This window comes from Oncorhynchus gorbuscha, unplaced genomic scaffold (genome assembly GCF_021184085.1).
Source record: "Oncorhynchus gorbuscha isolate QuinsamMale2020 ecotype Even-year unplaced genomic scaffold, OgorEven_v1.0 Un_scaffold_1115, whole genome shotgun sequence".
NCBI classification, from domain to species: domain Eukaryota; kingdom Metazoa; phylum Chordata; class Actinopteri; order Salmoniformes; family Salmonidae; genus Oncorhynchus; species Oncorhynchus gorbuscha.
The window spans coordinates 184,071-204,707 of NW_025745990.1; the positions used below are offsets into that span (position 1 = coordinate 184,071).

At 45.6% G+C, this 20,637-nt stretch overlaps 1 protein-coding gene across 1 annotated transcript; it reads right to left on the minus strand.

Annotated features, from left to right (window-relative positions):
- Positions 1–259: 259 nt before the first annotated feature.
- Positions 260–19,520, minus strand: LOC124021438 (periplakin-like). Its single transcript, XM_046336627.1, has 9 exons — positions 19,303–19,520; positions 18,876–19,054; positions 17,286–17,424; positions 16,836–17,029; positions 6,131–6,281; positions 5,190–5,273; positions 4,933–5,049; positions 3,351–3,443; positions 260–3,201 (listed from the first exon to the last, which is right to left on the minus strand). The coding sequence occupies exons 1-9, from the start codon at positions 19,471–19,473 to the stop codon at positions 535–537; spliced, it is 3,795 nt and encodes a 1,264-aa protein (XP_046192583.1). The 5' UTR covers positions 19,474–19,520; the 3' UTR covers positions 260–534.
- Positions 19,521–20,637: the final 1,117 nt, after the last annotated feature.

Below are 20,637 nucleotides of genomic sequence, written 5' to 3' on the forward strand. Positions count from 1 at the left end.
AGAGAGAGAGAGAGAGAGAGAGAGAGAGAGAGAGAGAGAGAGAGAGAGAGAGAGAGAGAGAGAGAGAGAGAGAGAGAGAGAGACAGAGAGAGAGAGAGAGAGAGAGAGAGAGAGAGACAGAGAGAGAGAGAGAGAGAGAGAGAGAGAGAGACAGAGAGAGAGAGAGAGAGAGAGAGAGAGAGAGAGACAGAGAGAGAGACAGAGAGAGAGAGAGAGAGAGAGAGAGAGAGAGAGAGAGAGAGAGAGAGAGAGAGAGAGAGAGAGAGAGAGAGAGAGAGAGAGAGAGAGAGAGAGAGAGAGAGAGAGAGAGAGAGAGAGAGAGAGAGAGAGAGAGAGAGAGAGAGAGAGAGAGAGAGAAAGTATACATATAAAACTAACATTGTTTAATGTCAGATCAAGTACATCAGAATTAAAACATTTTGGAAGATTCAAATCTAGTGAAATCCAAAATCAAGAAACGCCACCCATTTCAAACTCATGGTCGTCAGAAACATAGACTTAAAAAAAAAGTAGTTTTGTTCAGATGTTTCTTTTTCACTTGGTCTTTCCCGACACCATGACTCCGAACTCCTGGATGGTGATCTCCTTGTCATGGTACTGCTGCAGCTGGCGGTTGGTGATGTTCCCAGCCCTCAGGGCGTCTTCAATGGAGAACTTCTTCCCAGACTTCCTGTCGTGGAGAACAGAGGACTCCCCCTTGGGGCCCTTGACACTGATCTCCTCCCAGTCGCACTCCTGGCTCTGGAGGTTCACAAACATCTTCCAGTCGATCAGCCCCAGTTTGTAGGCCTCCTCTGGCCTCATCTCCTTACCCGAGTCGGGGTCGATGACCACAATGGATCTCCTCAGGTGGCTCTCCCTCTGCTCCCTCTTGATCTGGATGGCCGACAGGCTCTTCTGTAGCTTCTCGATCTCCTCATCCTTCTGGCTGGTGATGGCCTTCAGTTCGGCCAGCTCCCTCTGCAGTGAGTCCAGCCTCAGCTCTAGGTTCTTCCCGCTCTCCATGGGGGCCGAGTTGGAGATGCTCCGGGTCTCCGTGGAGGTGATCTGGATCTCGGACTGCAGCCTGCGGATGTCATTCTGTAGCCTCTGGTTCTCCTGCTGGAGGCGACTGCTCTCGTCACGGATGTAGTCCAGCTCCTTGGACGACTTGGTGTTGGTGAACTCCATGTCGGACAGGCGGGACTTGAGGCTGCCCAGCTCCTGGTCCAGCTCGAGCCTCCTCCTCTTCTCCTGTTCCAGCGTCCTCGTCATCTTCTCGATCTCCAGCTCAGCCTCCGGGTCTTTCTCTACCTGGATGGTCTCGGTGCGCACAACCTTCTCCTTCACCACCATCCTCTCCAGGGTGACCTGCTGCTCGAGCAGGACGTTCAGCTCCTTCTCCAGCAGGGTGCGCTTGTGTCTCTCCTCCTCCACCTGCAGCTTGAGGATGGAGTGCTCTTTCTCTTGCTGGGGGTCCTGCTGGAGAACCACCATCTGTTTCACTGTGACCCTCTCCCTGTTCTCCTTGTCCCTGACCTCCATCTCGTTCAACCTGACCCTCAGCCTCTGGATCTCCAGCTCTGCATCGCGCCGAGCTCGGCGTTCTCGCTCCAGCTCCTCCAGCTGTGCGTCCAGGTTGGCCTTCTGCCTCTGAAGTTGGAAGAGCTCCTCTTTCAGGGTCTCCCTCTGCCTCTGTTCATTGTTGATGCTCTGTGTGAAGGTGCTGCACTCTGACCTCAGTAATGGGTCCTCCTCCATCTTAACCACCTCCTGCTGGACAACCTTCTCCCTGACCTGGGACAGGTCGATCTTCCTTAGCCGGATCTTCTCCTCATTAGCTGATCGCTCCCTCTCCAGGTCCAGGCGTTTCTTCTGCTCGTCCGCCAGCTTCCTCTTCAGGATCTCAATCTCCTCCTTGGTCTTGGGGTTTTCTTTGTACTCCAGCACCTCGTTAACCACCTCTTTAATTTGCACCTGTGGCTTGGTGTCCTTCCACCTCTGAATCTCGTCCCTCAGCTGCCTGATCTCCATCTCTGACTTCTCCGTCTGGTACGTCTTGTCCACAATCTCATTGCGGAGTTTCTCCAGCTCCCTCTCGGTCTGCGGGTCCGTCTTGTACTTGATGACTTCCTTGATGATCTCCTTGATCTCGATCTGTGGACCTCTGTTCCTCAGCATCTTCAGCTCGTCCTGGTGGGACTTTAGCTGCTGGTCGGCGTCTCTGTACCTCCTCTGGTGTTCCACCAGTTCCATGCGTAGGTTGGCCACTTCAGCCTCAGCCTTGGGGTCAGGCCTGACGATCTCCCTCACCTTCTCCTGAACTATGACCCTTGACTTTTCCTCCTCTAGGCTGGAGATCTTCCTCTGGAGGTCGGCGCGCTCCCTTTGGGAAGACCGGTGCTTGGCCTTCTCATCCTCATGTTGCATCCTGAGATTCTCTACCTCCCTCTCAAAGGCGATATCCTTCTCCACCTTCAGCACCTCCTTGATGGAGATCTTCTCCTCGGCCATGGACTTCTCCTTCTCCAGCCTGCGGAGCTTGTCCTGGAGGAAGCGCAGCTCGTCCTCCAGTTGCTTCCTGCCCTCCTGCTCCTTCTGCTTCCTGTCCAAGAGGATGCGGTACTCGTTCTCCAGTTGCGGGTCGTTCTGCACTTTAATCACCTCCTCCTCTGTGATCACTTCCTGCTCCTTGGACTTCTGCTGTGCCAGGAGCGTCACCTGCTTGGTGATCTGGATCACCTCGTTGTCCTTGATGGTCTTCCTCCTCCTCAGTTCTTCCAGCTCCTCCCTGAGCCTCCTCACCTCCTCCTCCTGTCCGCGGTCCCTCTCGATACGCAGCACCTCCTTCACGGTGTACTGCTGTGCTCCTTCTTTGATCTCTGTTTCGATGCCGCGCAGCTTCAGCCTCAGCGCCTCCAGCTCGTTGTCCATGGCCCGGGTGACCCGGGTTTCGTCTGACAGTTTCTGACGGACATTGTGGACCTCGTCGACCAGAGTCGGATCCGGAACCTTCTTGATGATCTCCTTCTTGACGACCGTGTCCTCCGGCTTCTGGCCCTCCAACATGTAGATGTCCGTCTGGATTTTCTCTAGATCCTTCTCCAGCTGCTCCCTCCTCTGAATCTCGTCTTTCAGTTGACTCTCGATCCTCCAGGATTCTTCTCCTGGAGCAGCAGATCTGACTTGTTGGACATTGTTGCTGACGATCACGTCTGATTGCTGAGAGAGAGAGGAGAGGAGGCTGGGGTTATTGTTTTTAGATGTTAATGGCAATGATGTTTATTTAGAATGTTGTGACATTTAAATTCTATTTTGGATCTATATAAAGATGTGCCACATTGATTGTTGAACATTTATGAGTATCTCACCTGATTCATTAGTCCTTGCGCAAACTGCAGATTCGCCATCCTTTGCTTGTTCACTGCATTCACTTCGGTGAATTTAGCTTCAATGGCAGATTCCTGTCAACAAGGAAATTATGAAAATGTATGAAACCAGAGGCATCATTTGCTACAGTTATTATACTCTTTATTTTTTACTTCACACTTATTTTTCTTAACTGCATTGTTGGTTAAGGGCTTGTAAGTAAGCATCTCACTGTAAGGTCTCTACACCTGTTGGTTAAGGGCTTATCAGTAAGCATCTCACTGTAAGGTCTACACCTGTTGGTTAAGGGCTTGTCAGTAAGCATCTCACTGTAAGGTCTACACCTGTTGGTTAAGGGCTTGTAAGTAAGCATCTCACTGTAAGGTCTCTACACCTGTTGGTTAAGGGCTGGTCAGTAAGCATCTCACTGTAAGGTCGACACCTGTTGGTTAAGGGCTTGTAAGTAAGCATCTCACTGTAAGGTCTACACCTGTTGGTTAAGGGCTGGTCAGTAAGCATCTCACTGTAAGGTCTCTACACCTGTTGGTTAAGGGCTGGTCAGTAAGCATCTCACTGTAAGGTCGACACCTGTTGGTTAAGGGCTTGTCAGTAAGCATCTCACTGTAAGGTCTACACCTGTTGGTTAAGGGCTTGTCAGTAAGCATCTCACTGTAAGGTCTACACCTGTTGGTTAAGGGCTGGTCAGTAAGCATCTCACTGTAAGGTCTACACTGTTGGTTAAGGGCTTGTCAGTAAGCATCTCACTGCAAGGTCGACACCTGTTGGTTAAGGGCTTGTCAGTAAGCATCTCACTGTAAGGTCTACACCTGTTGGTTAAGGGCTTGTCAGTAAGCATCTCACTGTAAGGTCGACACCTGTTGGTTAAGGGCTTGTCAGTAAGCATCTCACTGTAAGGTCGACACCTGTTGGTTAAGGGCTTGTAAGTCAGCATCTCACTGTAAGGTCTACACCTGTTGTACTTGGCACATGTGACATAACATTTGATTAGATTTGATTTTCAGAATGTTTCCATAGAAGATGTCGTACAAAAGACTTCCTGAATATGTATCAAAAGGTGTCACATTACAACGTGTAATAGGCATTGAGGTTACAGTCAAGGGCTGACTCTCACATTACACAGTATTCCATATCAGTGGACTACTGCTCATGCACCCTATATAGTGCACTACTTTTGACCAGGGCCCATGTACTCTATTCCCTATATAGTGCACTACTTTTGACCAGGACCCATGCACCCTATTCCCTATATAGTGCACTACTTTTGACCAGGGCCCATGCACCCAATTCCCTATATAGTGCACTACTTTTGACCCTATTCCCTAATAGAGTGCACTACTTTTGACCAGGGCCCATACACCCTATTCCCTAATAGAGTGCACTACTTTTGACCAGGGCCCATGAACCCTATTCCCTACATAGTACACTACTTTTGACCAGGGCCTATGCACCCTATTCCCTACATAGTACACTACTTTTGACCAGGGTCTTATGACCAGAGTCCAAAAGTAGTGCACTAAATAGGTAAATGGGTTCCATTTGGGCCACAGCTGCAGTCTTCCTTACCTCTTCCTTGACCCTGAGTGCAGGGGACTCCAGTCTGCTTCTCTTGTAGGTCTGCGGGACCAGCCCGTCTTCAAGGTCCAGAATAGACTTGAACTTCTCAGTATCATTCTCATAGTCCTGCAAAAACACAAATTAGTCAAATCAATTATTCATTGAAGAGGAAGAAAAATGAGAGAACGTGTTACATCAAACCGTCTACATTTCTCCGAGCCGTAGGTAATCAGAGTGGATGTGCCGATCGGTGTTCATTCACCTACCTTGACGGCCTGCTGGTAAAGTTGGGCATTTTTCGATACGTTGTTCAACTCAGACTCCTTCTTTTTAATGTCGGAGAGCAGGTTCTGGGACAACACAGCAATCAACATTTTAGACCGAGAAACATAACAGGACCATTAGAGGTAGAGGACTGACTATAGAAACATAACAGACCATTAGAGGTAGAGGACTGACTATAGGAACATAACAGGACCATTAGAGCTAGAGGACTGACTAGAGGTATAGAAACATAACAGACCATTAGAGGTAGAGGACTGACTAGAGGTATATAAACATAACAGGACCATTAGAGGTAGAGGACTGACTAGAGGTATAGAAACATAACAGACCATTAGAGGTAGAGGACTGACTAGAGGTATATAAACATAACAGGACCATTAGAGGTAGAGGACTGACTATAGAAACATAACAGACCATTAGAGGTAGAGGACTGACTATAGAAACATAACAGGACCATTAGAGGTAGAGGACTGACTATAGAAACATAACAGGACCATTAGAGGTAGAGGACTGACTAGAGGTATAGAAACATAACAGACCATTAGAGGTAGAGGACTGACTAGAGGTATATAAACATAACAGGACCATTAGAGGTAGAGGACTGACTAGAGGTATAGAAACATAACAGGACCATTAGAGGTAGAGGACTGACTATAGAAACATAACAGGACCATTAGAGGTAGAGGACTGACTATAGAAACATAACAGACCATTAGAGGTAGAGGACTGACTATAGAAACATAACAGGACCATCAGAGGTAGAGGACTGACTATAGAAACATCCTAACATTAACCATAAGTGGGACAATCAGGAATCAGCTGCCCCTCCCCCAATCCTAACATTAACCAATCAGGAATCAGCTGCCCCTCCCCCAATCCTAACATTAACCATTAGTGGGCCAATCAGGAATCAACCACCTACCTTCTGGTTTTCCAGCTTGGTTTCCACCTGACTGAGGTTGTCTTTCTCAGTTGGCTCATAGTTTGGCACGCGGGACAGCCAGTTGTTCAGGTTGTCGTAGTCACTGCGGTAGTTACTGTACGACGTCTTAGCCCTCTGCAGGTTCTGAGTTCTGTAACACACCACACCACAACATGAACGTAACACACCACAACATGAACGTAACACACCACAACATGAACGTAACACACCACAACACTAGGTGAACGTAACACACCACAACACTAGGTGAACGTAACACACCGCAACATGAACGTAACACACCACAACGTGAACGTAACACACCACAACATGAACGTAACACACCACAACACTAGGTGAACGTAACACACCACAACATGAACGTAACACACCACAACGTGAACGTAACACACCACAACACTAGGTGAATGTAACACACCACAACACTAGGTGAACGTAACACACCACAACGTGAACGTAACACACCACAACGTGAACGTAACACACCACAACGTGAACGTAACACATCACAACACTAGGTGAACGTAACACACCACAACGTGAACGTAACACACCACAACACTAGGTGAACGTAACACACCACAACACTAGGTGAACGTAACACACAACAACGTGAACGTAACACACCACAACACTAGGTGAACGTAACACACCACAACACTAGGTGAACGTAACACACAACAACGTGAACGTAACACACCACAACATGAACGTAACACACCACAACATGAACGTAACACACCACAACACTAGGTGAACGTAACACACCACAACACTAGGTGAACGTAACACACCACAACGTGAACGTAACACACCACAACGTGAACGTAACACACCACAACACTAGGTGAACGTAACACACCACAATGTGATCGTAACACCACAACACCACTAGGTGATTGTAACACACCACAACGTGAACGTAACACACCACAACGTGAACGTAACACACCACAACACTAGGTGAACGTAACACACCACAATGTGATCGTAACACATCACAACACTAGGTGAACGTAACACACCACAACGTGAACGTAACACACCACAACGTGAACGTAACACACCACAACACTAGGTGAACGTAACACACCACAACGTGAACGTAACACACCACAACGTGAACGTAACACACCACAACGTGAATGTAACACACCACAACACTAGGTGAACGTAACACACCACAACACTAGGTGAACGTAACACACCACAACGTGAACGTAACACACCACAACGTGAACGTAACACACCACAACGTGAACGTAACACACCACAACACTAGGTGAACGTAACACACCACAACGTGAACGTAACACACCACAACGTGAACGTAACACACCACAACACTAGGTGAACGTAACACACCACAACGTGAACGTAACACACCACACCACAACGTGAACGTAACACACCACAACATGAACGTAACACACCACAACGTGAACGTAACACACCACAACGTGAACGTAACACATCACACCACTAGGTGAACGTAACACACCACAACGTGAACGTAACACACCACAACGTGAACGTAACACAACACAACGTGAACGTAACACACCACAACACTAGGTGAACGTAACACACCACAATGTGATCGTAACACACCACAACACTAGGTGAACGTAACACACCACAACGTGAACGTAACACACCACAACGTGAACGTAACACACCACAACACTAGGTGAACGTAACACACCACAACGTGAACGTAACACACCACAACACTAGGTGAACGTAACACACCACAACACTAGGTGAACGTAACACACCACAACACTAGGTGAACGTAACACACCACAACGTGAACGTAACACACAACAACGTGAACGTAACACACCACAACATGAACGTAACACACCACAACATGAACGTAACACACCACAACACTAGGTGAACGTAACACACCACAACACTAGGTGAACGTAACACACCACAACGTGAACGTAACACACCACAACGTGAACGTAACACACCACAACACTAGGTGAACGTAACACACCACAATGTGATCGTAACACACCACAACACTAGGTGATCGTAACACACCACAACGTGAACGTAACACACCACAACGTGAACGTAACACACCACAACACTAGGTGAACGTAACACACCACAATGTGATCGTAACACATCACAACACTAGGTGAACGTAACACACCACAACGTGAACGTAACACACCACAACGTGAACGTAACACACCACAACACTAGGTGAACGTAACACACCACAACGTGAACGTAACACACCACAACGTGAACGTAACACACCACAACACTAGGTGAATGTAACACACCACAACACTAGGTGAACGTAACACACCACAACACTAGGTGAACGTAACACACCACAAAGTGAACGTAACACACCACAACGTGAACGTAACACACCACAACGTGAACGTAACACACCACAACACTAGGTGAACGTAACACACCACAACGTGAACGTAACACACCACAACGTGAACGTAACACACCACAACACTAGGTGAACGTAACACACCACAACGTGAACGTAACACACCACACCACAACGTGAACGTAACACACCACAACATGAACGTAACACACCACAACGTGAACGTAACACACCACAACGTGAACGTAACACATCACACCACTAGGTGAACGTAACACACCACAACGTGAACGTAACACACCACAACGTGAACGTAACACAACACAACGTGAACGTAACACACCACAACGTGAACGTAACACACCACAACACTAGGTGAACGTAACACACCACAACGTGAACGTAACACACCACAACATGAACGTAACACACCACAACACTAGGTGAACGTAACACACCACAACGTGAACGTAACACACCACAACATGAACGTAACACACCACAACATGAACGTAACACACCACAACACTAGGTGAACGTAACACACCACAACACTAGGTGAACGTAACACACCACAACGTGAACGTAACACACCACAACGTGAACGTAACACACCACAACACTAGGTGAACGTAACACACCACAATGTGATCGTAACACACCACAACACTAGGTGATCGTAACACACCACAACGTGAACGTAACACACCACAACACTAGGTGAACGTAACACACCACAATGTGATCGTAACACACCACAACACTAGGTGAACGTAACACACCACAACGTGAACGTAACACACCACAACGTGAACGTAACACACCACAACACTAGGTGAACGTAACACACCACAATGTGATCGTAACACACCACAACACTAGGTGAACGTAACACACCACAACACTAGGTGAACGTAACACACCACAACACTAGGTGAACGTAACACACCACAACACTAGGTGAACGTAACACACCACAACACTAGGTGAACGTAACACACCACAACGTGAACGTAACACACCACAACGTGAACGTAACACACCACAACACTAGGTGAACGTAACACACCACAACGTGAACGTAACACACCACAACACTAGGTGAACGTAACACACCACAACACTAGGTGAACGTAACACACCACAACACTAGGTGAACGTAACACACCACAACACTAGGTGAACGTAACACACCACAACGTGAACGTAACACACCACAACGTGAACGTAACACACCACAACGTGAACGTAACACACCACAACATGAACGTAACACACCACAACGTGAACGTAACACACCACAACATGAACGTAACACACCACAACGTGAACGTAACACACCACAACGTGAACGTAACACACCACAACGTGAACGTAACACACCACAACGTGAACGTAACACACCACAACGTGAACGTAACACACCACAACGTGAACGTAACACACCACAACACTAGGTGAACGTAACACACCACAACACTAGGTGAACGTAACACACCACAACACTAGGTGAACGTAACACACCACAACACTAGGTGAACGTAACACACCACAACACTAGGTGAACGTAACACACCACAACACTAGGTGAACGTAACACACCACAATGTGATCGTAACACACCACAACACTAGGTGAACGTAACACACCACAACACTAGGTGAACGTAACACACCACAACACTAGGTGAACGTAACACACCACAACACTAGGTGAACGTAACACACCACAACACTAGGTGAACGTAACACACCACAACACTAGGTGAACGTAACACACCACAACACTAGGTGAACGTAACACACCACAATGTGATCGTAACACACCACAACACTAGGTGAACGTAACACACCACAACACTAGGTGAACGTAACACACCACAACACTAGGTGAACGTAACACACCACAACACTAGGTGAACGTAACACACCACAACACTAGGTGAACGTAACACACCACAACACTAGGTGAACGTAACACACCACAACGTGAACGTAACACACCACAACGTGAACGTAACACACCACAACACTAGGTGAACGTAACACACCACAACACTAGGTGAACGTAACACACCACAACACTAGGTGAACGTAACACACCACAACACTAGGTGAACGTAACACACCACAACGTGAACGTAACACACCACAACGTGAACGTAACACACCACAACACTAGGTGAACGTAACACACCACAACGTGAACGTAACACACCACAACACTAGGTGAACGTAACACACCACAACACTAGGTGAACGTAACACACCACAACACTAGGTGAACGTAACACACCACAACGTGAACGTAACACACCACAACGTGAACGTAACACACCACAACATGAACGTAACACACCACAACGTGAACGTAACACACCACAACATGAACGTAACACACCACAACGTGAACGTAACACACCACAACGTGAACGTAACACACCACAACGTGAACGTAACACACCACAACGTGAACGTAACACACCACAACGTGAACGTAACACACCACAACACTAGGTGAACGTAACACACCACAACACTAGGTGAACGTAACACACCACAACACTAGGTGAACGTAACACACCACAACACTAGGTGAACGTAACACACCACAACACTAGGTGAACGTAACACACCACAACACTAGGTGAACGTAACACACCACAACGTGAACGTAACACACCACAACGTGAACGTAACACACCACAACGTGAACGTAACACACCACAATGTGAACGTAACACACCACAACACTAGGTGAACGTAACACACCACAACGTGAACGTAACACACCACAACACTAGGTGAACGTAACACACCACAACGTGAACGTAACACACCACAACACTAGGTGAACGTAACACACCACAACGTGAACGTAACACACCACAACGTGAACGTAACACACCACAACACTAGGTGAACGTAACACACCACAACGTGAACGTAACACACCACAACGTGAACGTAACACACCACAACACTAGGTGAACGTAACACACCACAACGTGAACGTAACACACCACAACGTGAACGTAACACACCACAACGTGAACGTAACACACCACAACGTGAACGTAACACACCACAACGTGAACGTAACACACCACAACGTGAACGTAACACACCACAACGTGAACGTAACACACCACAACGTGAACGTAACACACCACAACGTCATGTGACGTCTATTATAGTAAAATCACAATCCAGCTATGATGAGTCTTGTTCTTGGCTTCAACCCTCTTCAGTACAGGTTACTGGTTTACCTACTTCATGTCTATATACTGTATTCTAGTCATGGTTCATTCTATATCACTACTGCTGCCTTATGTACGGTACAGAGTCATGGAACACTGGTCACTTTAATAATGTTTATATACTGGTTTACCTACTTCATGTCTATATACTGTATTCTAGTCATGGTTCATTCTATATCACTACTGCTGCCTTATGTACGGTACAGAGTCATGGAACACTGGTCACTTTAATAATGTTTATATACTGGTTTACCTACTTCATGTCTATATACTGTATTCTAGTCATGGTTCATCCTATATCACTACTGCTGCCTTATGTACGGTACAGAGTCATGGAACACTGGTCACTTTAATAATGTTTACATACTGGTTTACCTACTTCATGTCTATATACTGTATTCTAGTCATGGTTCATTCTATATCACTACTGCTGCCTTATGTACGGTACAGAGTCATGGAACACTGGTCACTTTAATAATGTGTACATACTGGTTTACCTACTTCATGTCTATATACTGTATTCTAGTCATGGTTCATTCTATATCACTACTGCTGCCTTATGTACGGTACAGAGTCATGGAACACTGGTCACTTTAATAATGTTTATATACTGGTTTACCTACTTCATGTCTATATACTGTATTCTAGTCATGGTTCATCCTATATCACTACTGCTGCCTTATGTACGGTACAGAGTCATGGAACACTGGTCACTTTAATAATGTTTACATACTGGTTTACCTACTTCATGTCTATATACTGTATTCTAGTCATGGTTCATCCTATATCACTACTGCTGCCTTAACGGTACAGAGTCATGGAACACTGGTCACTTTAATAATGTTTATATACTGGTTTACCTACTTCATGGCTATATACTGTATTCTAGTCATGGTTCATTCTATATCACTACTGCTGCCTTATGTACGGTACAGAGTCATGGAACACTGGTCACTTTAATAATGTTTATATACTGGTTTACCTACTTCATGGCTATATACTGTATTCTAGTCATGGTTCATTCTATATCACTACTGCTGCCTTATGTACGGTACAGAGTCATGGAACACTGGTCACTTTAATAATGTTTATATACTGGTTTACCTACTTCATGGCTATATACTGTATTCTAGTCATGGTTCATTCTATATCACTACTGCTGCCTTATGTACGGTACAGAGTCATGGAACACTGGTCACTTTAATAATGTGTACATACTGGTTTACCTACTTCATGTCTATATACTGTATTCTAGTCATGGTTCATCCTATATAACTACTGCTGCCTTATGTACGGTACAGAGTCATGGAACACTGGTCACTTTAATAATGTGTACATACTGGTTTACCTACTTCATGTCTATATACTGTATTCTAGTCATGGTTCATCCTATATAACTACTGCTGCCTTATGTACGGTACAGAGTCATGGAACACTGGTCACTTTAATAATGTTTATATACTGGTTTACCTACTTCATGGCTATATACTGTATTCTAGTCATGGTTCATTCTATATCACTACTGCTGCCTTATGTACGGTACAGAGTCATGGAACACTGGTCACTTTAATAATGTGTACATACTGGTTTACCTACTTCATGTCTATATACTGTATTCTAGTCATGGTTCATCCTATATAACTACTGCTGCCTTATGTACGGTACAGAGTCATGGAACACTGGTCACTTTAATAATGTGTACATACTGGTTTACCTACTTCATGTCTATATACTGTATTCTAGTCATGGTTCATCCTATATAACTACTGCTGCCTTATGTACGGTACAGAGTCATGGAACACTGGTCACTTTAATAATGTGTACATACTGGTTTACCTACTTCATGTCTATATACTGTATTCTAGTCATGGTTCATCCTATATAACTACTGCTGCCTTATGTACGGTACAGAGTCATGGAACACTGGTCACTTTAATAATGTTTATATACTGGTTTACCTACTTCATGTCTATATACTGTATTCTAGTCATGGTTCATCCTATATAACTACTGCTGCCTTATGTACGGTACAGAGTCATGGAACACTGGTCACTTTAATAATGTTTATATACTGGTTTACCTACTTCATGGCTATATACTGTATTCTAGTCATGGTTCATTCTATATCACTACTGCTGCCTTATGTACGGTACAGAGTCATGGAACACTGGTCACTTTAATAATGTTTATATACTGGTTTACCTACTTCATGGCTATATACTGTATTCTAGTCATGGTTCATTCTATATCACTACTGCTGCCTTATGTACGGTACAGAGTCATGGAACACTGGTTACTTTAATAATGTTTATATACTGGTTTACCTACTTCATGGCTATATACTGTATTCTAGTCATGGTTCATTCTATATCACTACTGCTGCCTTATGTACGGTACAGAGTCATGGAACACTGGTCACTTTAATAATGTTTATATACTGGTTTACCTACTTCATGTCTATATACTGTATTCTAGTCATGGTTCATCCTATATCACTACTGCTGCCTTATGTACGGTACAGAGTCATGGAACCACTCTAATAACGTTTATATACTGGTTTACCTACTTCATGGCTATATACTGTATTCTAGTCATGGTTCATTCTATATCACTACTGCTGCCTTATGTACGGTACAGAGTCATGGAACCACTCTAATAACGTTTATATACTGGTTTACCTACTTCATGGCTATATACTGTATTCTAGTCATGGTTCATCCTATATAACTACTGCTGCCTTATGTACGGTACAGAGTCATGGAACACTGGTCACTTTAATAATGTTTATATACTGGTTTACCTACTTCATGGCTATATACTGTATTCTAGTCATGGTTCATCCTATATAACTACTGCTGCCTTATGTACGGTACAGAGTCATGGAACACTGGTCACTTTAATAATGTTTATATACTGGTTTACCTACTTCATGGCTATATACTGTATTCTAGTCATGGTTCATTCTATATCACTACTGCTGCCTTATGTACGGTACAGAGTCATGGAACACTGGTCACTTTAATAATGTTTATATACTGGTTTACCTACTTCATGGCTATATACTGTATTCTAGTCATGGTTCATCCTATATAACTACTGCTGCCTTATGTACGGTACAGAGTCATGGAACCACTCTAATAACGTTTACATACTGGTTTACCTACTTCATGGCTATATACTGTATTCTAGTCATGGTTCATCCTATATCACTACTGCTGTACACACTGTTTCTAATTCATATATTGTCTATAATGTCTACACACACCATCCTCTATAACTACTGTCTACACACACCATCCTCTATAACTACTGTCTACACACACCATCCTATATAACTACTGTCTATACACACCATCCTATATAACTACTGTCTATACACACCATCCTCTATAACTACTGTCTATACACACCATCCTCTATAACTACTGTCTACACACACCATCCTCTATAACTACTGTGTACACACACCATCCTCTATAACTACTGTCTACACACACCATTCTCTATAACTACTGTCTACACACACCCTCCTCTATAACTACTGTCTATACACACCCTCCTATATAACTACTGTCTATACACACCCTCCTATATAACTACTGTCTATACACACCATCCTCTATAACTACTGTTTATACACACCATCCTATATAAATACTGTCTATACACACCATCCTCTATAACTACTGTCTATACACACCATCCAATATATAACTACTGTCTATACAAACCCTCCTATATAACTACTGTCTATACACACCCTCCTATATAACTACTGTCTATACACACCATCCTATATAACTACTGTCTATACACACCATCCTATAACTACTGTCTATACTGTCTATACACACCATCCTATATAACTACTGTCTATACACACCATCCTATATATAACTACTATCTATACACACCATCCTCTATAACTACTGTCTATACACACCATCCTCTATAACTACTGTCTATACACACCATCATAAATAACTACTGTCTATACACACCATGCTATATAACTACTGTCTATACACACCCTCCTATATAACTACTGTCTATACACACCATCCTCTATAACTACTGTCTATACACACCCTCCTATATAACTACTGTCTATACACACCATCCTGTAAATAGATGTTTATATTCCAGAGTCTGACAGTCTTGTTCTAATATTTCTATATTCCTGTCATTTGTATTTTGTAGATTTACATGTATTGTTACAACTGCACTGTTGGAGCACTGCACTGTTGGAGCACTGCACTGTTGGAGCACTGCACTGTTGGAGCACTGCACTGTTGGAGCACTGCACTGTTGGAGCACTGCACTGTTGGAGCACTGCACTGTAGGAGCACTGCACTTTTGGAGCACTGCACTGTTGGAGCACTTCACTGTTGGAGCACTGCACTGTTGGAGCACTGCACTGTTGGAGCACTGCACTGCTGGAGCACTGCACTGTTGGAGCACTGCACTGGATTGGAGCACTGCACTGCTGGAGCACTGCAACTGTTGGAGCACTTCACTGTTGGAGCACTGCACTGTTGGAGCACTGCACTGCTGGAGCACTGCACTGTTGGAGCGAGGAACACAGATAATAACCAATAGCACCCAGGATTACATCCGCAACCAATAGCAACCAATAACAACCAATAGCAACCAATAATAACCAATAGCAACCAATAGCAACCAATAGCAACCAATAGCAACCAATAGCAACCAATAGCAACCAATAGCAACCAATAGCAACCAATAATAACCAATAGCAACCAATAGCAACCAATAGCAACCAATAATAACCAATAACAACCAATAGCAACCAATAGCAACCAATAATAACCAATAGCAACCAATAGCAACCAATAGCAACCAATACCAACCAATAACAACCAATAATAACCAATAACAACCAATAGCAACCAATAGCAACCAATAATAACCAATAACAACCAATAGCAACCAATAGCAACCAATAATAACCAATAACAACCAATAACAACCAATAGCAACCAATAACATTTGATTTGATCATTCATTTGAAGTCACAGTTCTGTCCCGTTTACCTGGTGTCGATCTGCCTGTTGAGGTTGTCGTAGCGTTTGTTAAGTCTCCGGACCTCTCCCTCCTGCCTCTCGATGTCGGGGCAGTGCTCCTGCAGCTTGGTTGCCATGGTGTCACAGCTGCCTTTGGCCGCACGCAGGTTAGCCTCCGTCTCCGTCACCGCGGACCTCTTGGTCTTCAGCTCTGATGCAATATCCTGCCGGGAGAGGAAGTGGAGGTTGAATTGTGTGTTTGGGAGAAGTTCTGCCCCAACCAGGACAAAGTTGAGATATGAGTGTGTAGCTCAGATCTTCCAGCTCATCATACATTTATACTGTATGTCATTAGTAAATATGCTTCGGTCTTTGGTATCTGTACTGATACAAAACATTTCCTTTGTGGAGAAGATCCATTTGGATCTAAACATGAATCCTGTTGAGAATAAACGAGCGATCAGAGGGCAGCCATCTTACAGCCAGTTGACGCTGTGTCTTCTCCAGAGATGAGATGTCTGCTGGGGCCACTTCCTCCCTGGCCAGCTTGTTCTCGTAGCTGGACAATAAAGATTTCCCGTTTTGAAGGGAGTTCTCCAGGCGGTTGGAATTCTGAAGCCTGTAAACAAACACATGATATGATTAAATTACATTAGATTAAAATGACATTTAAAACGTGTTTAAATCGTGTCAGGTTAGTCATCCTAGTAAAACAGGAAAACTCTGTTTTTTTTTAAACTAGGCAAGTCAGTTAAGAACAAATTCTTATTTTCAATGATGGCCTAGGAACAGTGGGTTAACTGCCTGTTCAGGAGCAGAACGACAGATTTGTACCTTGTCAGCTTGGGGATTTGAACTTGCAACCTTTCAGTTACTAGTCCAATGCTCTAACCACTAGACTACCCTGCCGCCCCTACACTCTAACCATTTACATTTAAGTCATTTAGCAGACGCTCTTATCCAGAGCGACTTACCACTAGGCTACCTGCCGCCCCTACACTCTAACCACTAGACTACCCTGCCGCCCCTACACTCTAACCACTAGGCTACCTGCCGCCACTACACTCTAACCACTAGGCTACCTGCCGCCCCTACACTCTAACCACTAGGCTACCTGCCGCCACTACACTCTAACCACTAGGCTACCTGCCGCCCCTACACTCTAACCACTCCTGCCGCCCCTAACCACCACTAGGCTACCTGCCGCCCCTACACTCTAACCACTAGGCTACCTGCCGCCCCTACACTCTAACCACTAGGCTACCTGCCGCCCTACACTCTAACCACTAGTCTACCTGCCGCCCCTACACTCTAACCACTAGGCTACCTGCCGCCCTACACTCTAACCACTAGGCTACCTGCCGCCCCTACACTCTAACCACTAGGCTACCTGCCGCCCCTACACTCTAACCACTAGGCTACCTGCCGCCCCTACACTCTAACCACTAGGCTACCTGCCGCCCCTACACTCTAACCACTAGGCTACCTGCCGCCCCTACACTCTAACCACTAGGCTACCTGCCGCCCCTACACTCTAACCACTAGGCTACCTGCCGCCCCTACACTCTAACCACTAGGCTACCCTGCCGCCCCTACACTCTAACCACTAGGCTACATGCCGCCCCTACACTCTAACCACTAGGCTACATGCCGCCCCTACACTCTAACCACTAGACTACCCTGCCGCCCCTACACTCTAACCACTAGGCTACCTGCCGCCCCTACACTCTAACCACTAGGCTACCTGCCGCCCCTACACTCTAACCACTAGGCTACCTGCCGCCCCTACACTCTAACCACTAGACTACCTGCCACCTCTACACTCTAACCACTAGACTACCTGCCGCCTCTACACTCTAACCACTAGGCTACCTGCTGCCCCTACACTCTAACCACTAGGCTACCCTGCCGCCTCTACACTCTAACCACTAGGCTACCCTGCCGCCTCTACACTCTAACCACTAGACTACCTGCCACCTCTACACTCTAACCACTAGGCTACCTGCCGCCCTGGTCCTGAGTTCTGTGTACTACTACCATCTCTACTAACAAGTACAGAAAGCTACTCACTTGTCCTCGGAGCACTTGAGCAGCAGGTTGATCTTGTCGTATTTGTTGTTGGCCTCGTTCACCTTGCCGTTCAGCTGAGGGGCGCTGGCACATTTAGGGTTAGAGGTCAGGAACGTCTCAGCCTCCCTCACCTTGGACGACTTCTCCGGCTCGATCTTACGAACCACGGCCGCAATGTCCTGATGGAAGAATATGGGATAAGCATTAAAAAAAAAAGTGTACACTTCCTGGAACTAACTAATAGTACTTCCTCGATAAGCATAAAACAACTCTCTCAAGACTTTCTTTGGTAGGATTAAATGGGTTTGAAAACTGTATCGAAAGGACTCTAGTCTAAATAGGAGGACAGGAGAAGAGTAGGAGGAGGAAAAGCATCTCTACCGCTCTACACCCTCTGTGCAGAGAAAGGAGAAAAACGAGGAACTACCTTGACATCCTGCAGACGGTCAGCGCTGTCCTGCAGAGGCCTGGTCTGCTCCAGAGGGGGACGTACTCGAGAGTAGATGGCCTTCTCCTGTTTGTCCAGGTCACTGGTCACCTTGTCCAGACCGGCCATCAGCTGGCGACACTGCTGCTCCTCCTTGTCTACAATATTCATCAGTCAATCAATCACCAAAATAACACACACAACAAATCATATACAACCAGACTCAACAATCACAACATCCATACACAATCAAATCACACACACACCAAAATAACATACACGTAATCAGATACGACTACACACACACACAATATAGAACCAGACTCTCATAACATCACATTCACAAATCAGACAATCACACTGGCCTACACATTATTACAAGCTGCAGCTCTAGTGATTAACTCCAGTAGTCACATGACATGGAAACCAATCAATCACATTTATTTATAAAGTGCTTTTTACACCAGCAGGTGTCACAAAGTCCTTATAGAGAAACTCTGTAGCTGTAGAAGCACGGTGGCTAGGAACAACGTACTAGAAAGGGTAGGAACCTAGGAATAAATCTAGAGAGGAACCAGGCTCTGAGGGGTGGACCAGTCCTCTTTCTGGTTGTGCTGGGTAGAGAGGAACCAGGCTCTGAGGGGTGGACCAGTCCTCTTTCTGGTTTTGCTAGGTAGAGAGGAACCAGGCTCTGAGGGGTGGACCAGTCCTCTTTCTGGTTGTGCCGGGTAGAGAGGAACCAGGCTCTGAGGGGTTGACCAGTCCTCTTTCTGGTTGTGCTGGGTAGAGAGGAACCAGGCTCTGAGGGGTGGACCAGTCCTCTTCTGGTTGTGCCGGGTAGAGAGGAACCAGGCTCTGAGGGGTTGACCAGTCCTCTTTCTGGTTGTGCCGGGTAGAGAGGAACCAGGCTCTGAGGGATGGACCAGTCCTCTTCTGGTTGTGCCGGGTAGAGAGGAACCAGGCTCTGAGGGGTGGACCAGTCCTCTTTCTGGTTGTGCCGGGTGGTGATTATAAGGAGTATACGGCCATTAAGGCCAGATGGTTCTTCAAGATGACCAACAGGGTGAGATAATAATCACAGTGTTTATAGACCAGGGCTCTCCAATAGGTGGATGGACATCTACTAGCAGCTCACAGCCCACCTATGAGTAGCTCACCATGTAGCTGGGCTCCTGAGTGGCGCAGCGATCTAAGGCACTGCATCTCAGTGCAAGAGGCGTCCACTACAGACCCTGGTTCGATTCTAGGCTGTATCAAAACTGGCCATGATTGGGGAGTCCCAAATTTGGTCACATACACATGGTTAGCAGATGTTATTGCGGGCGAAATGGTTGT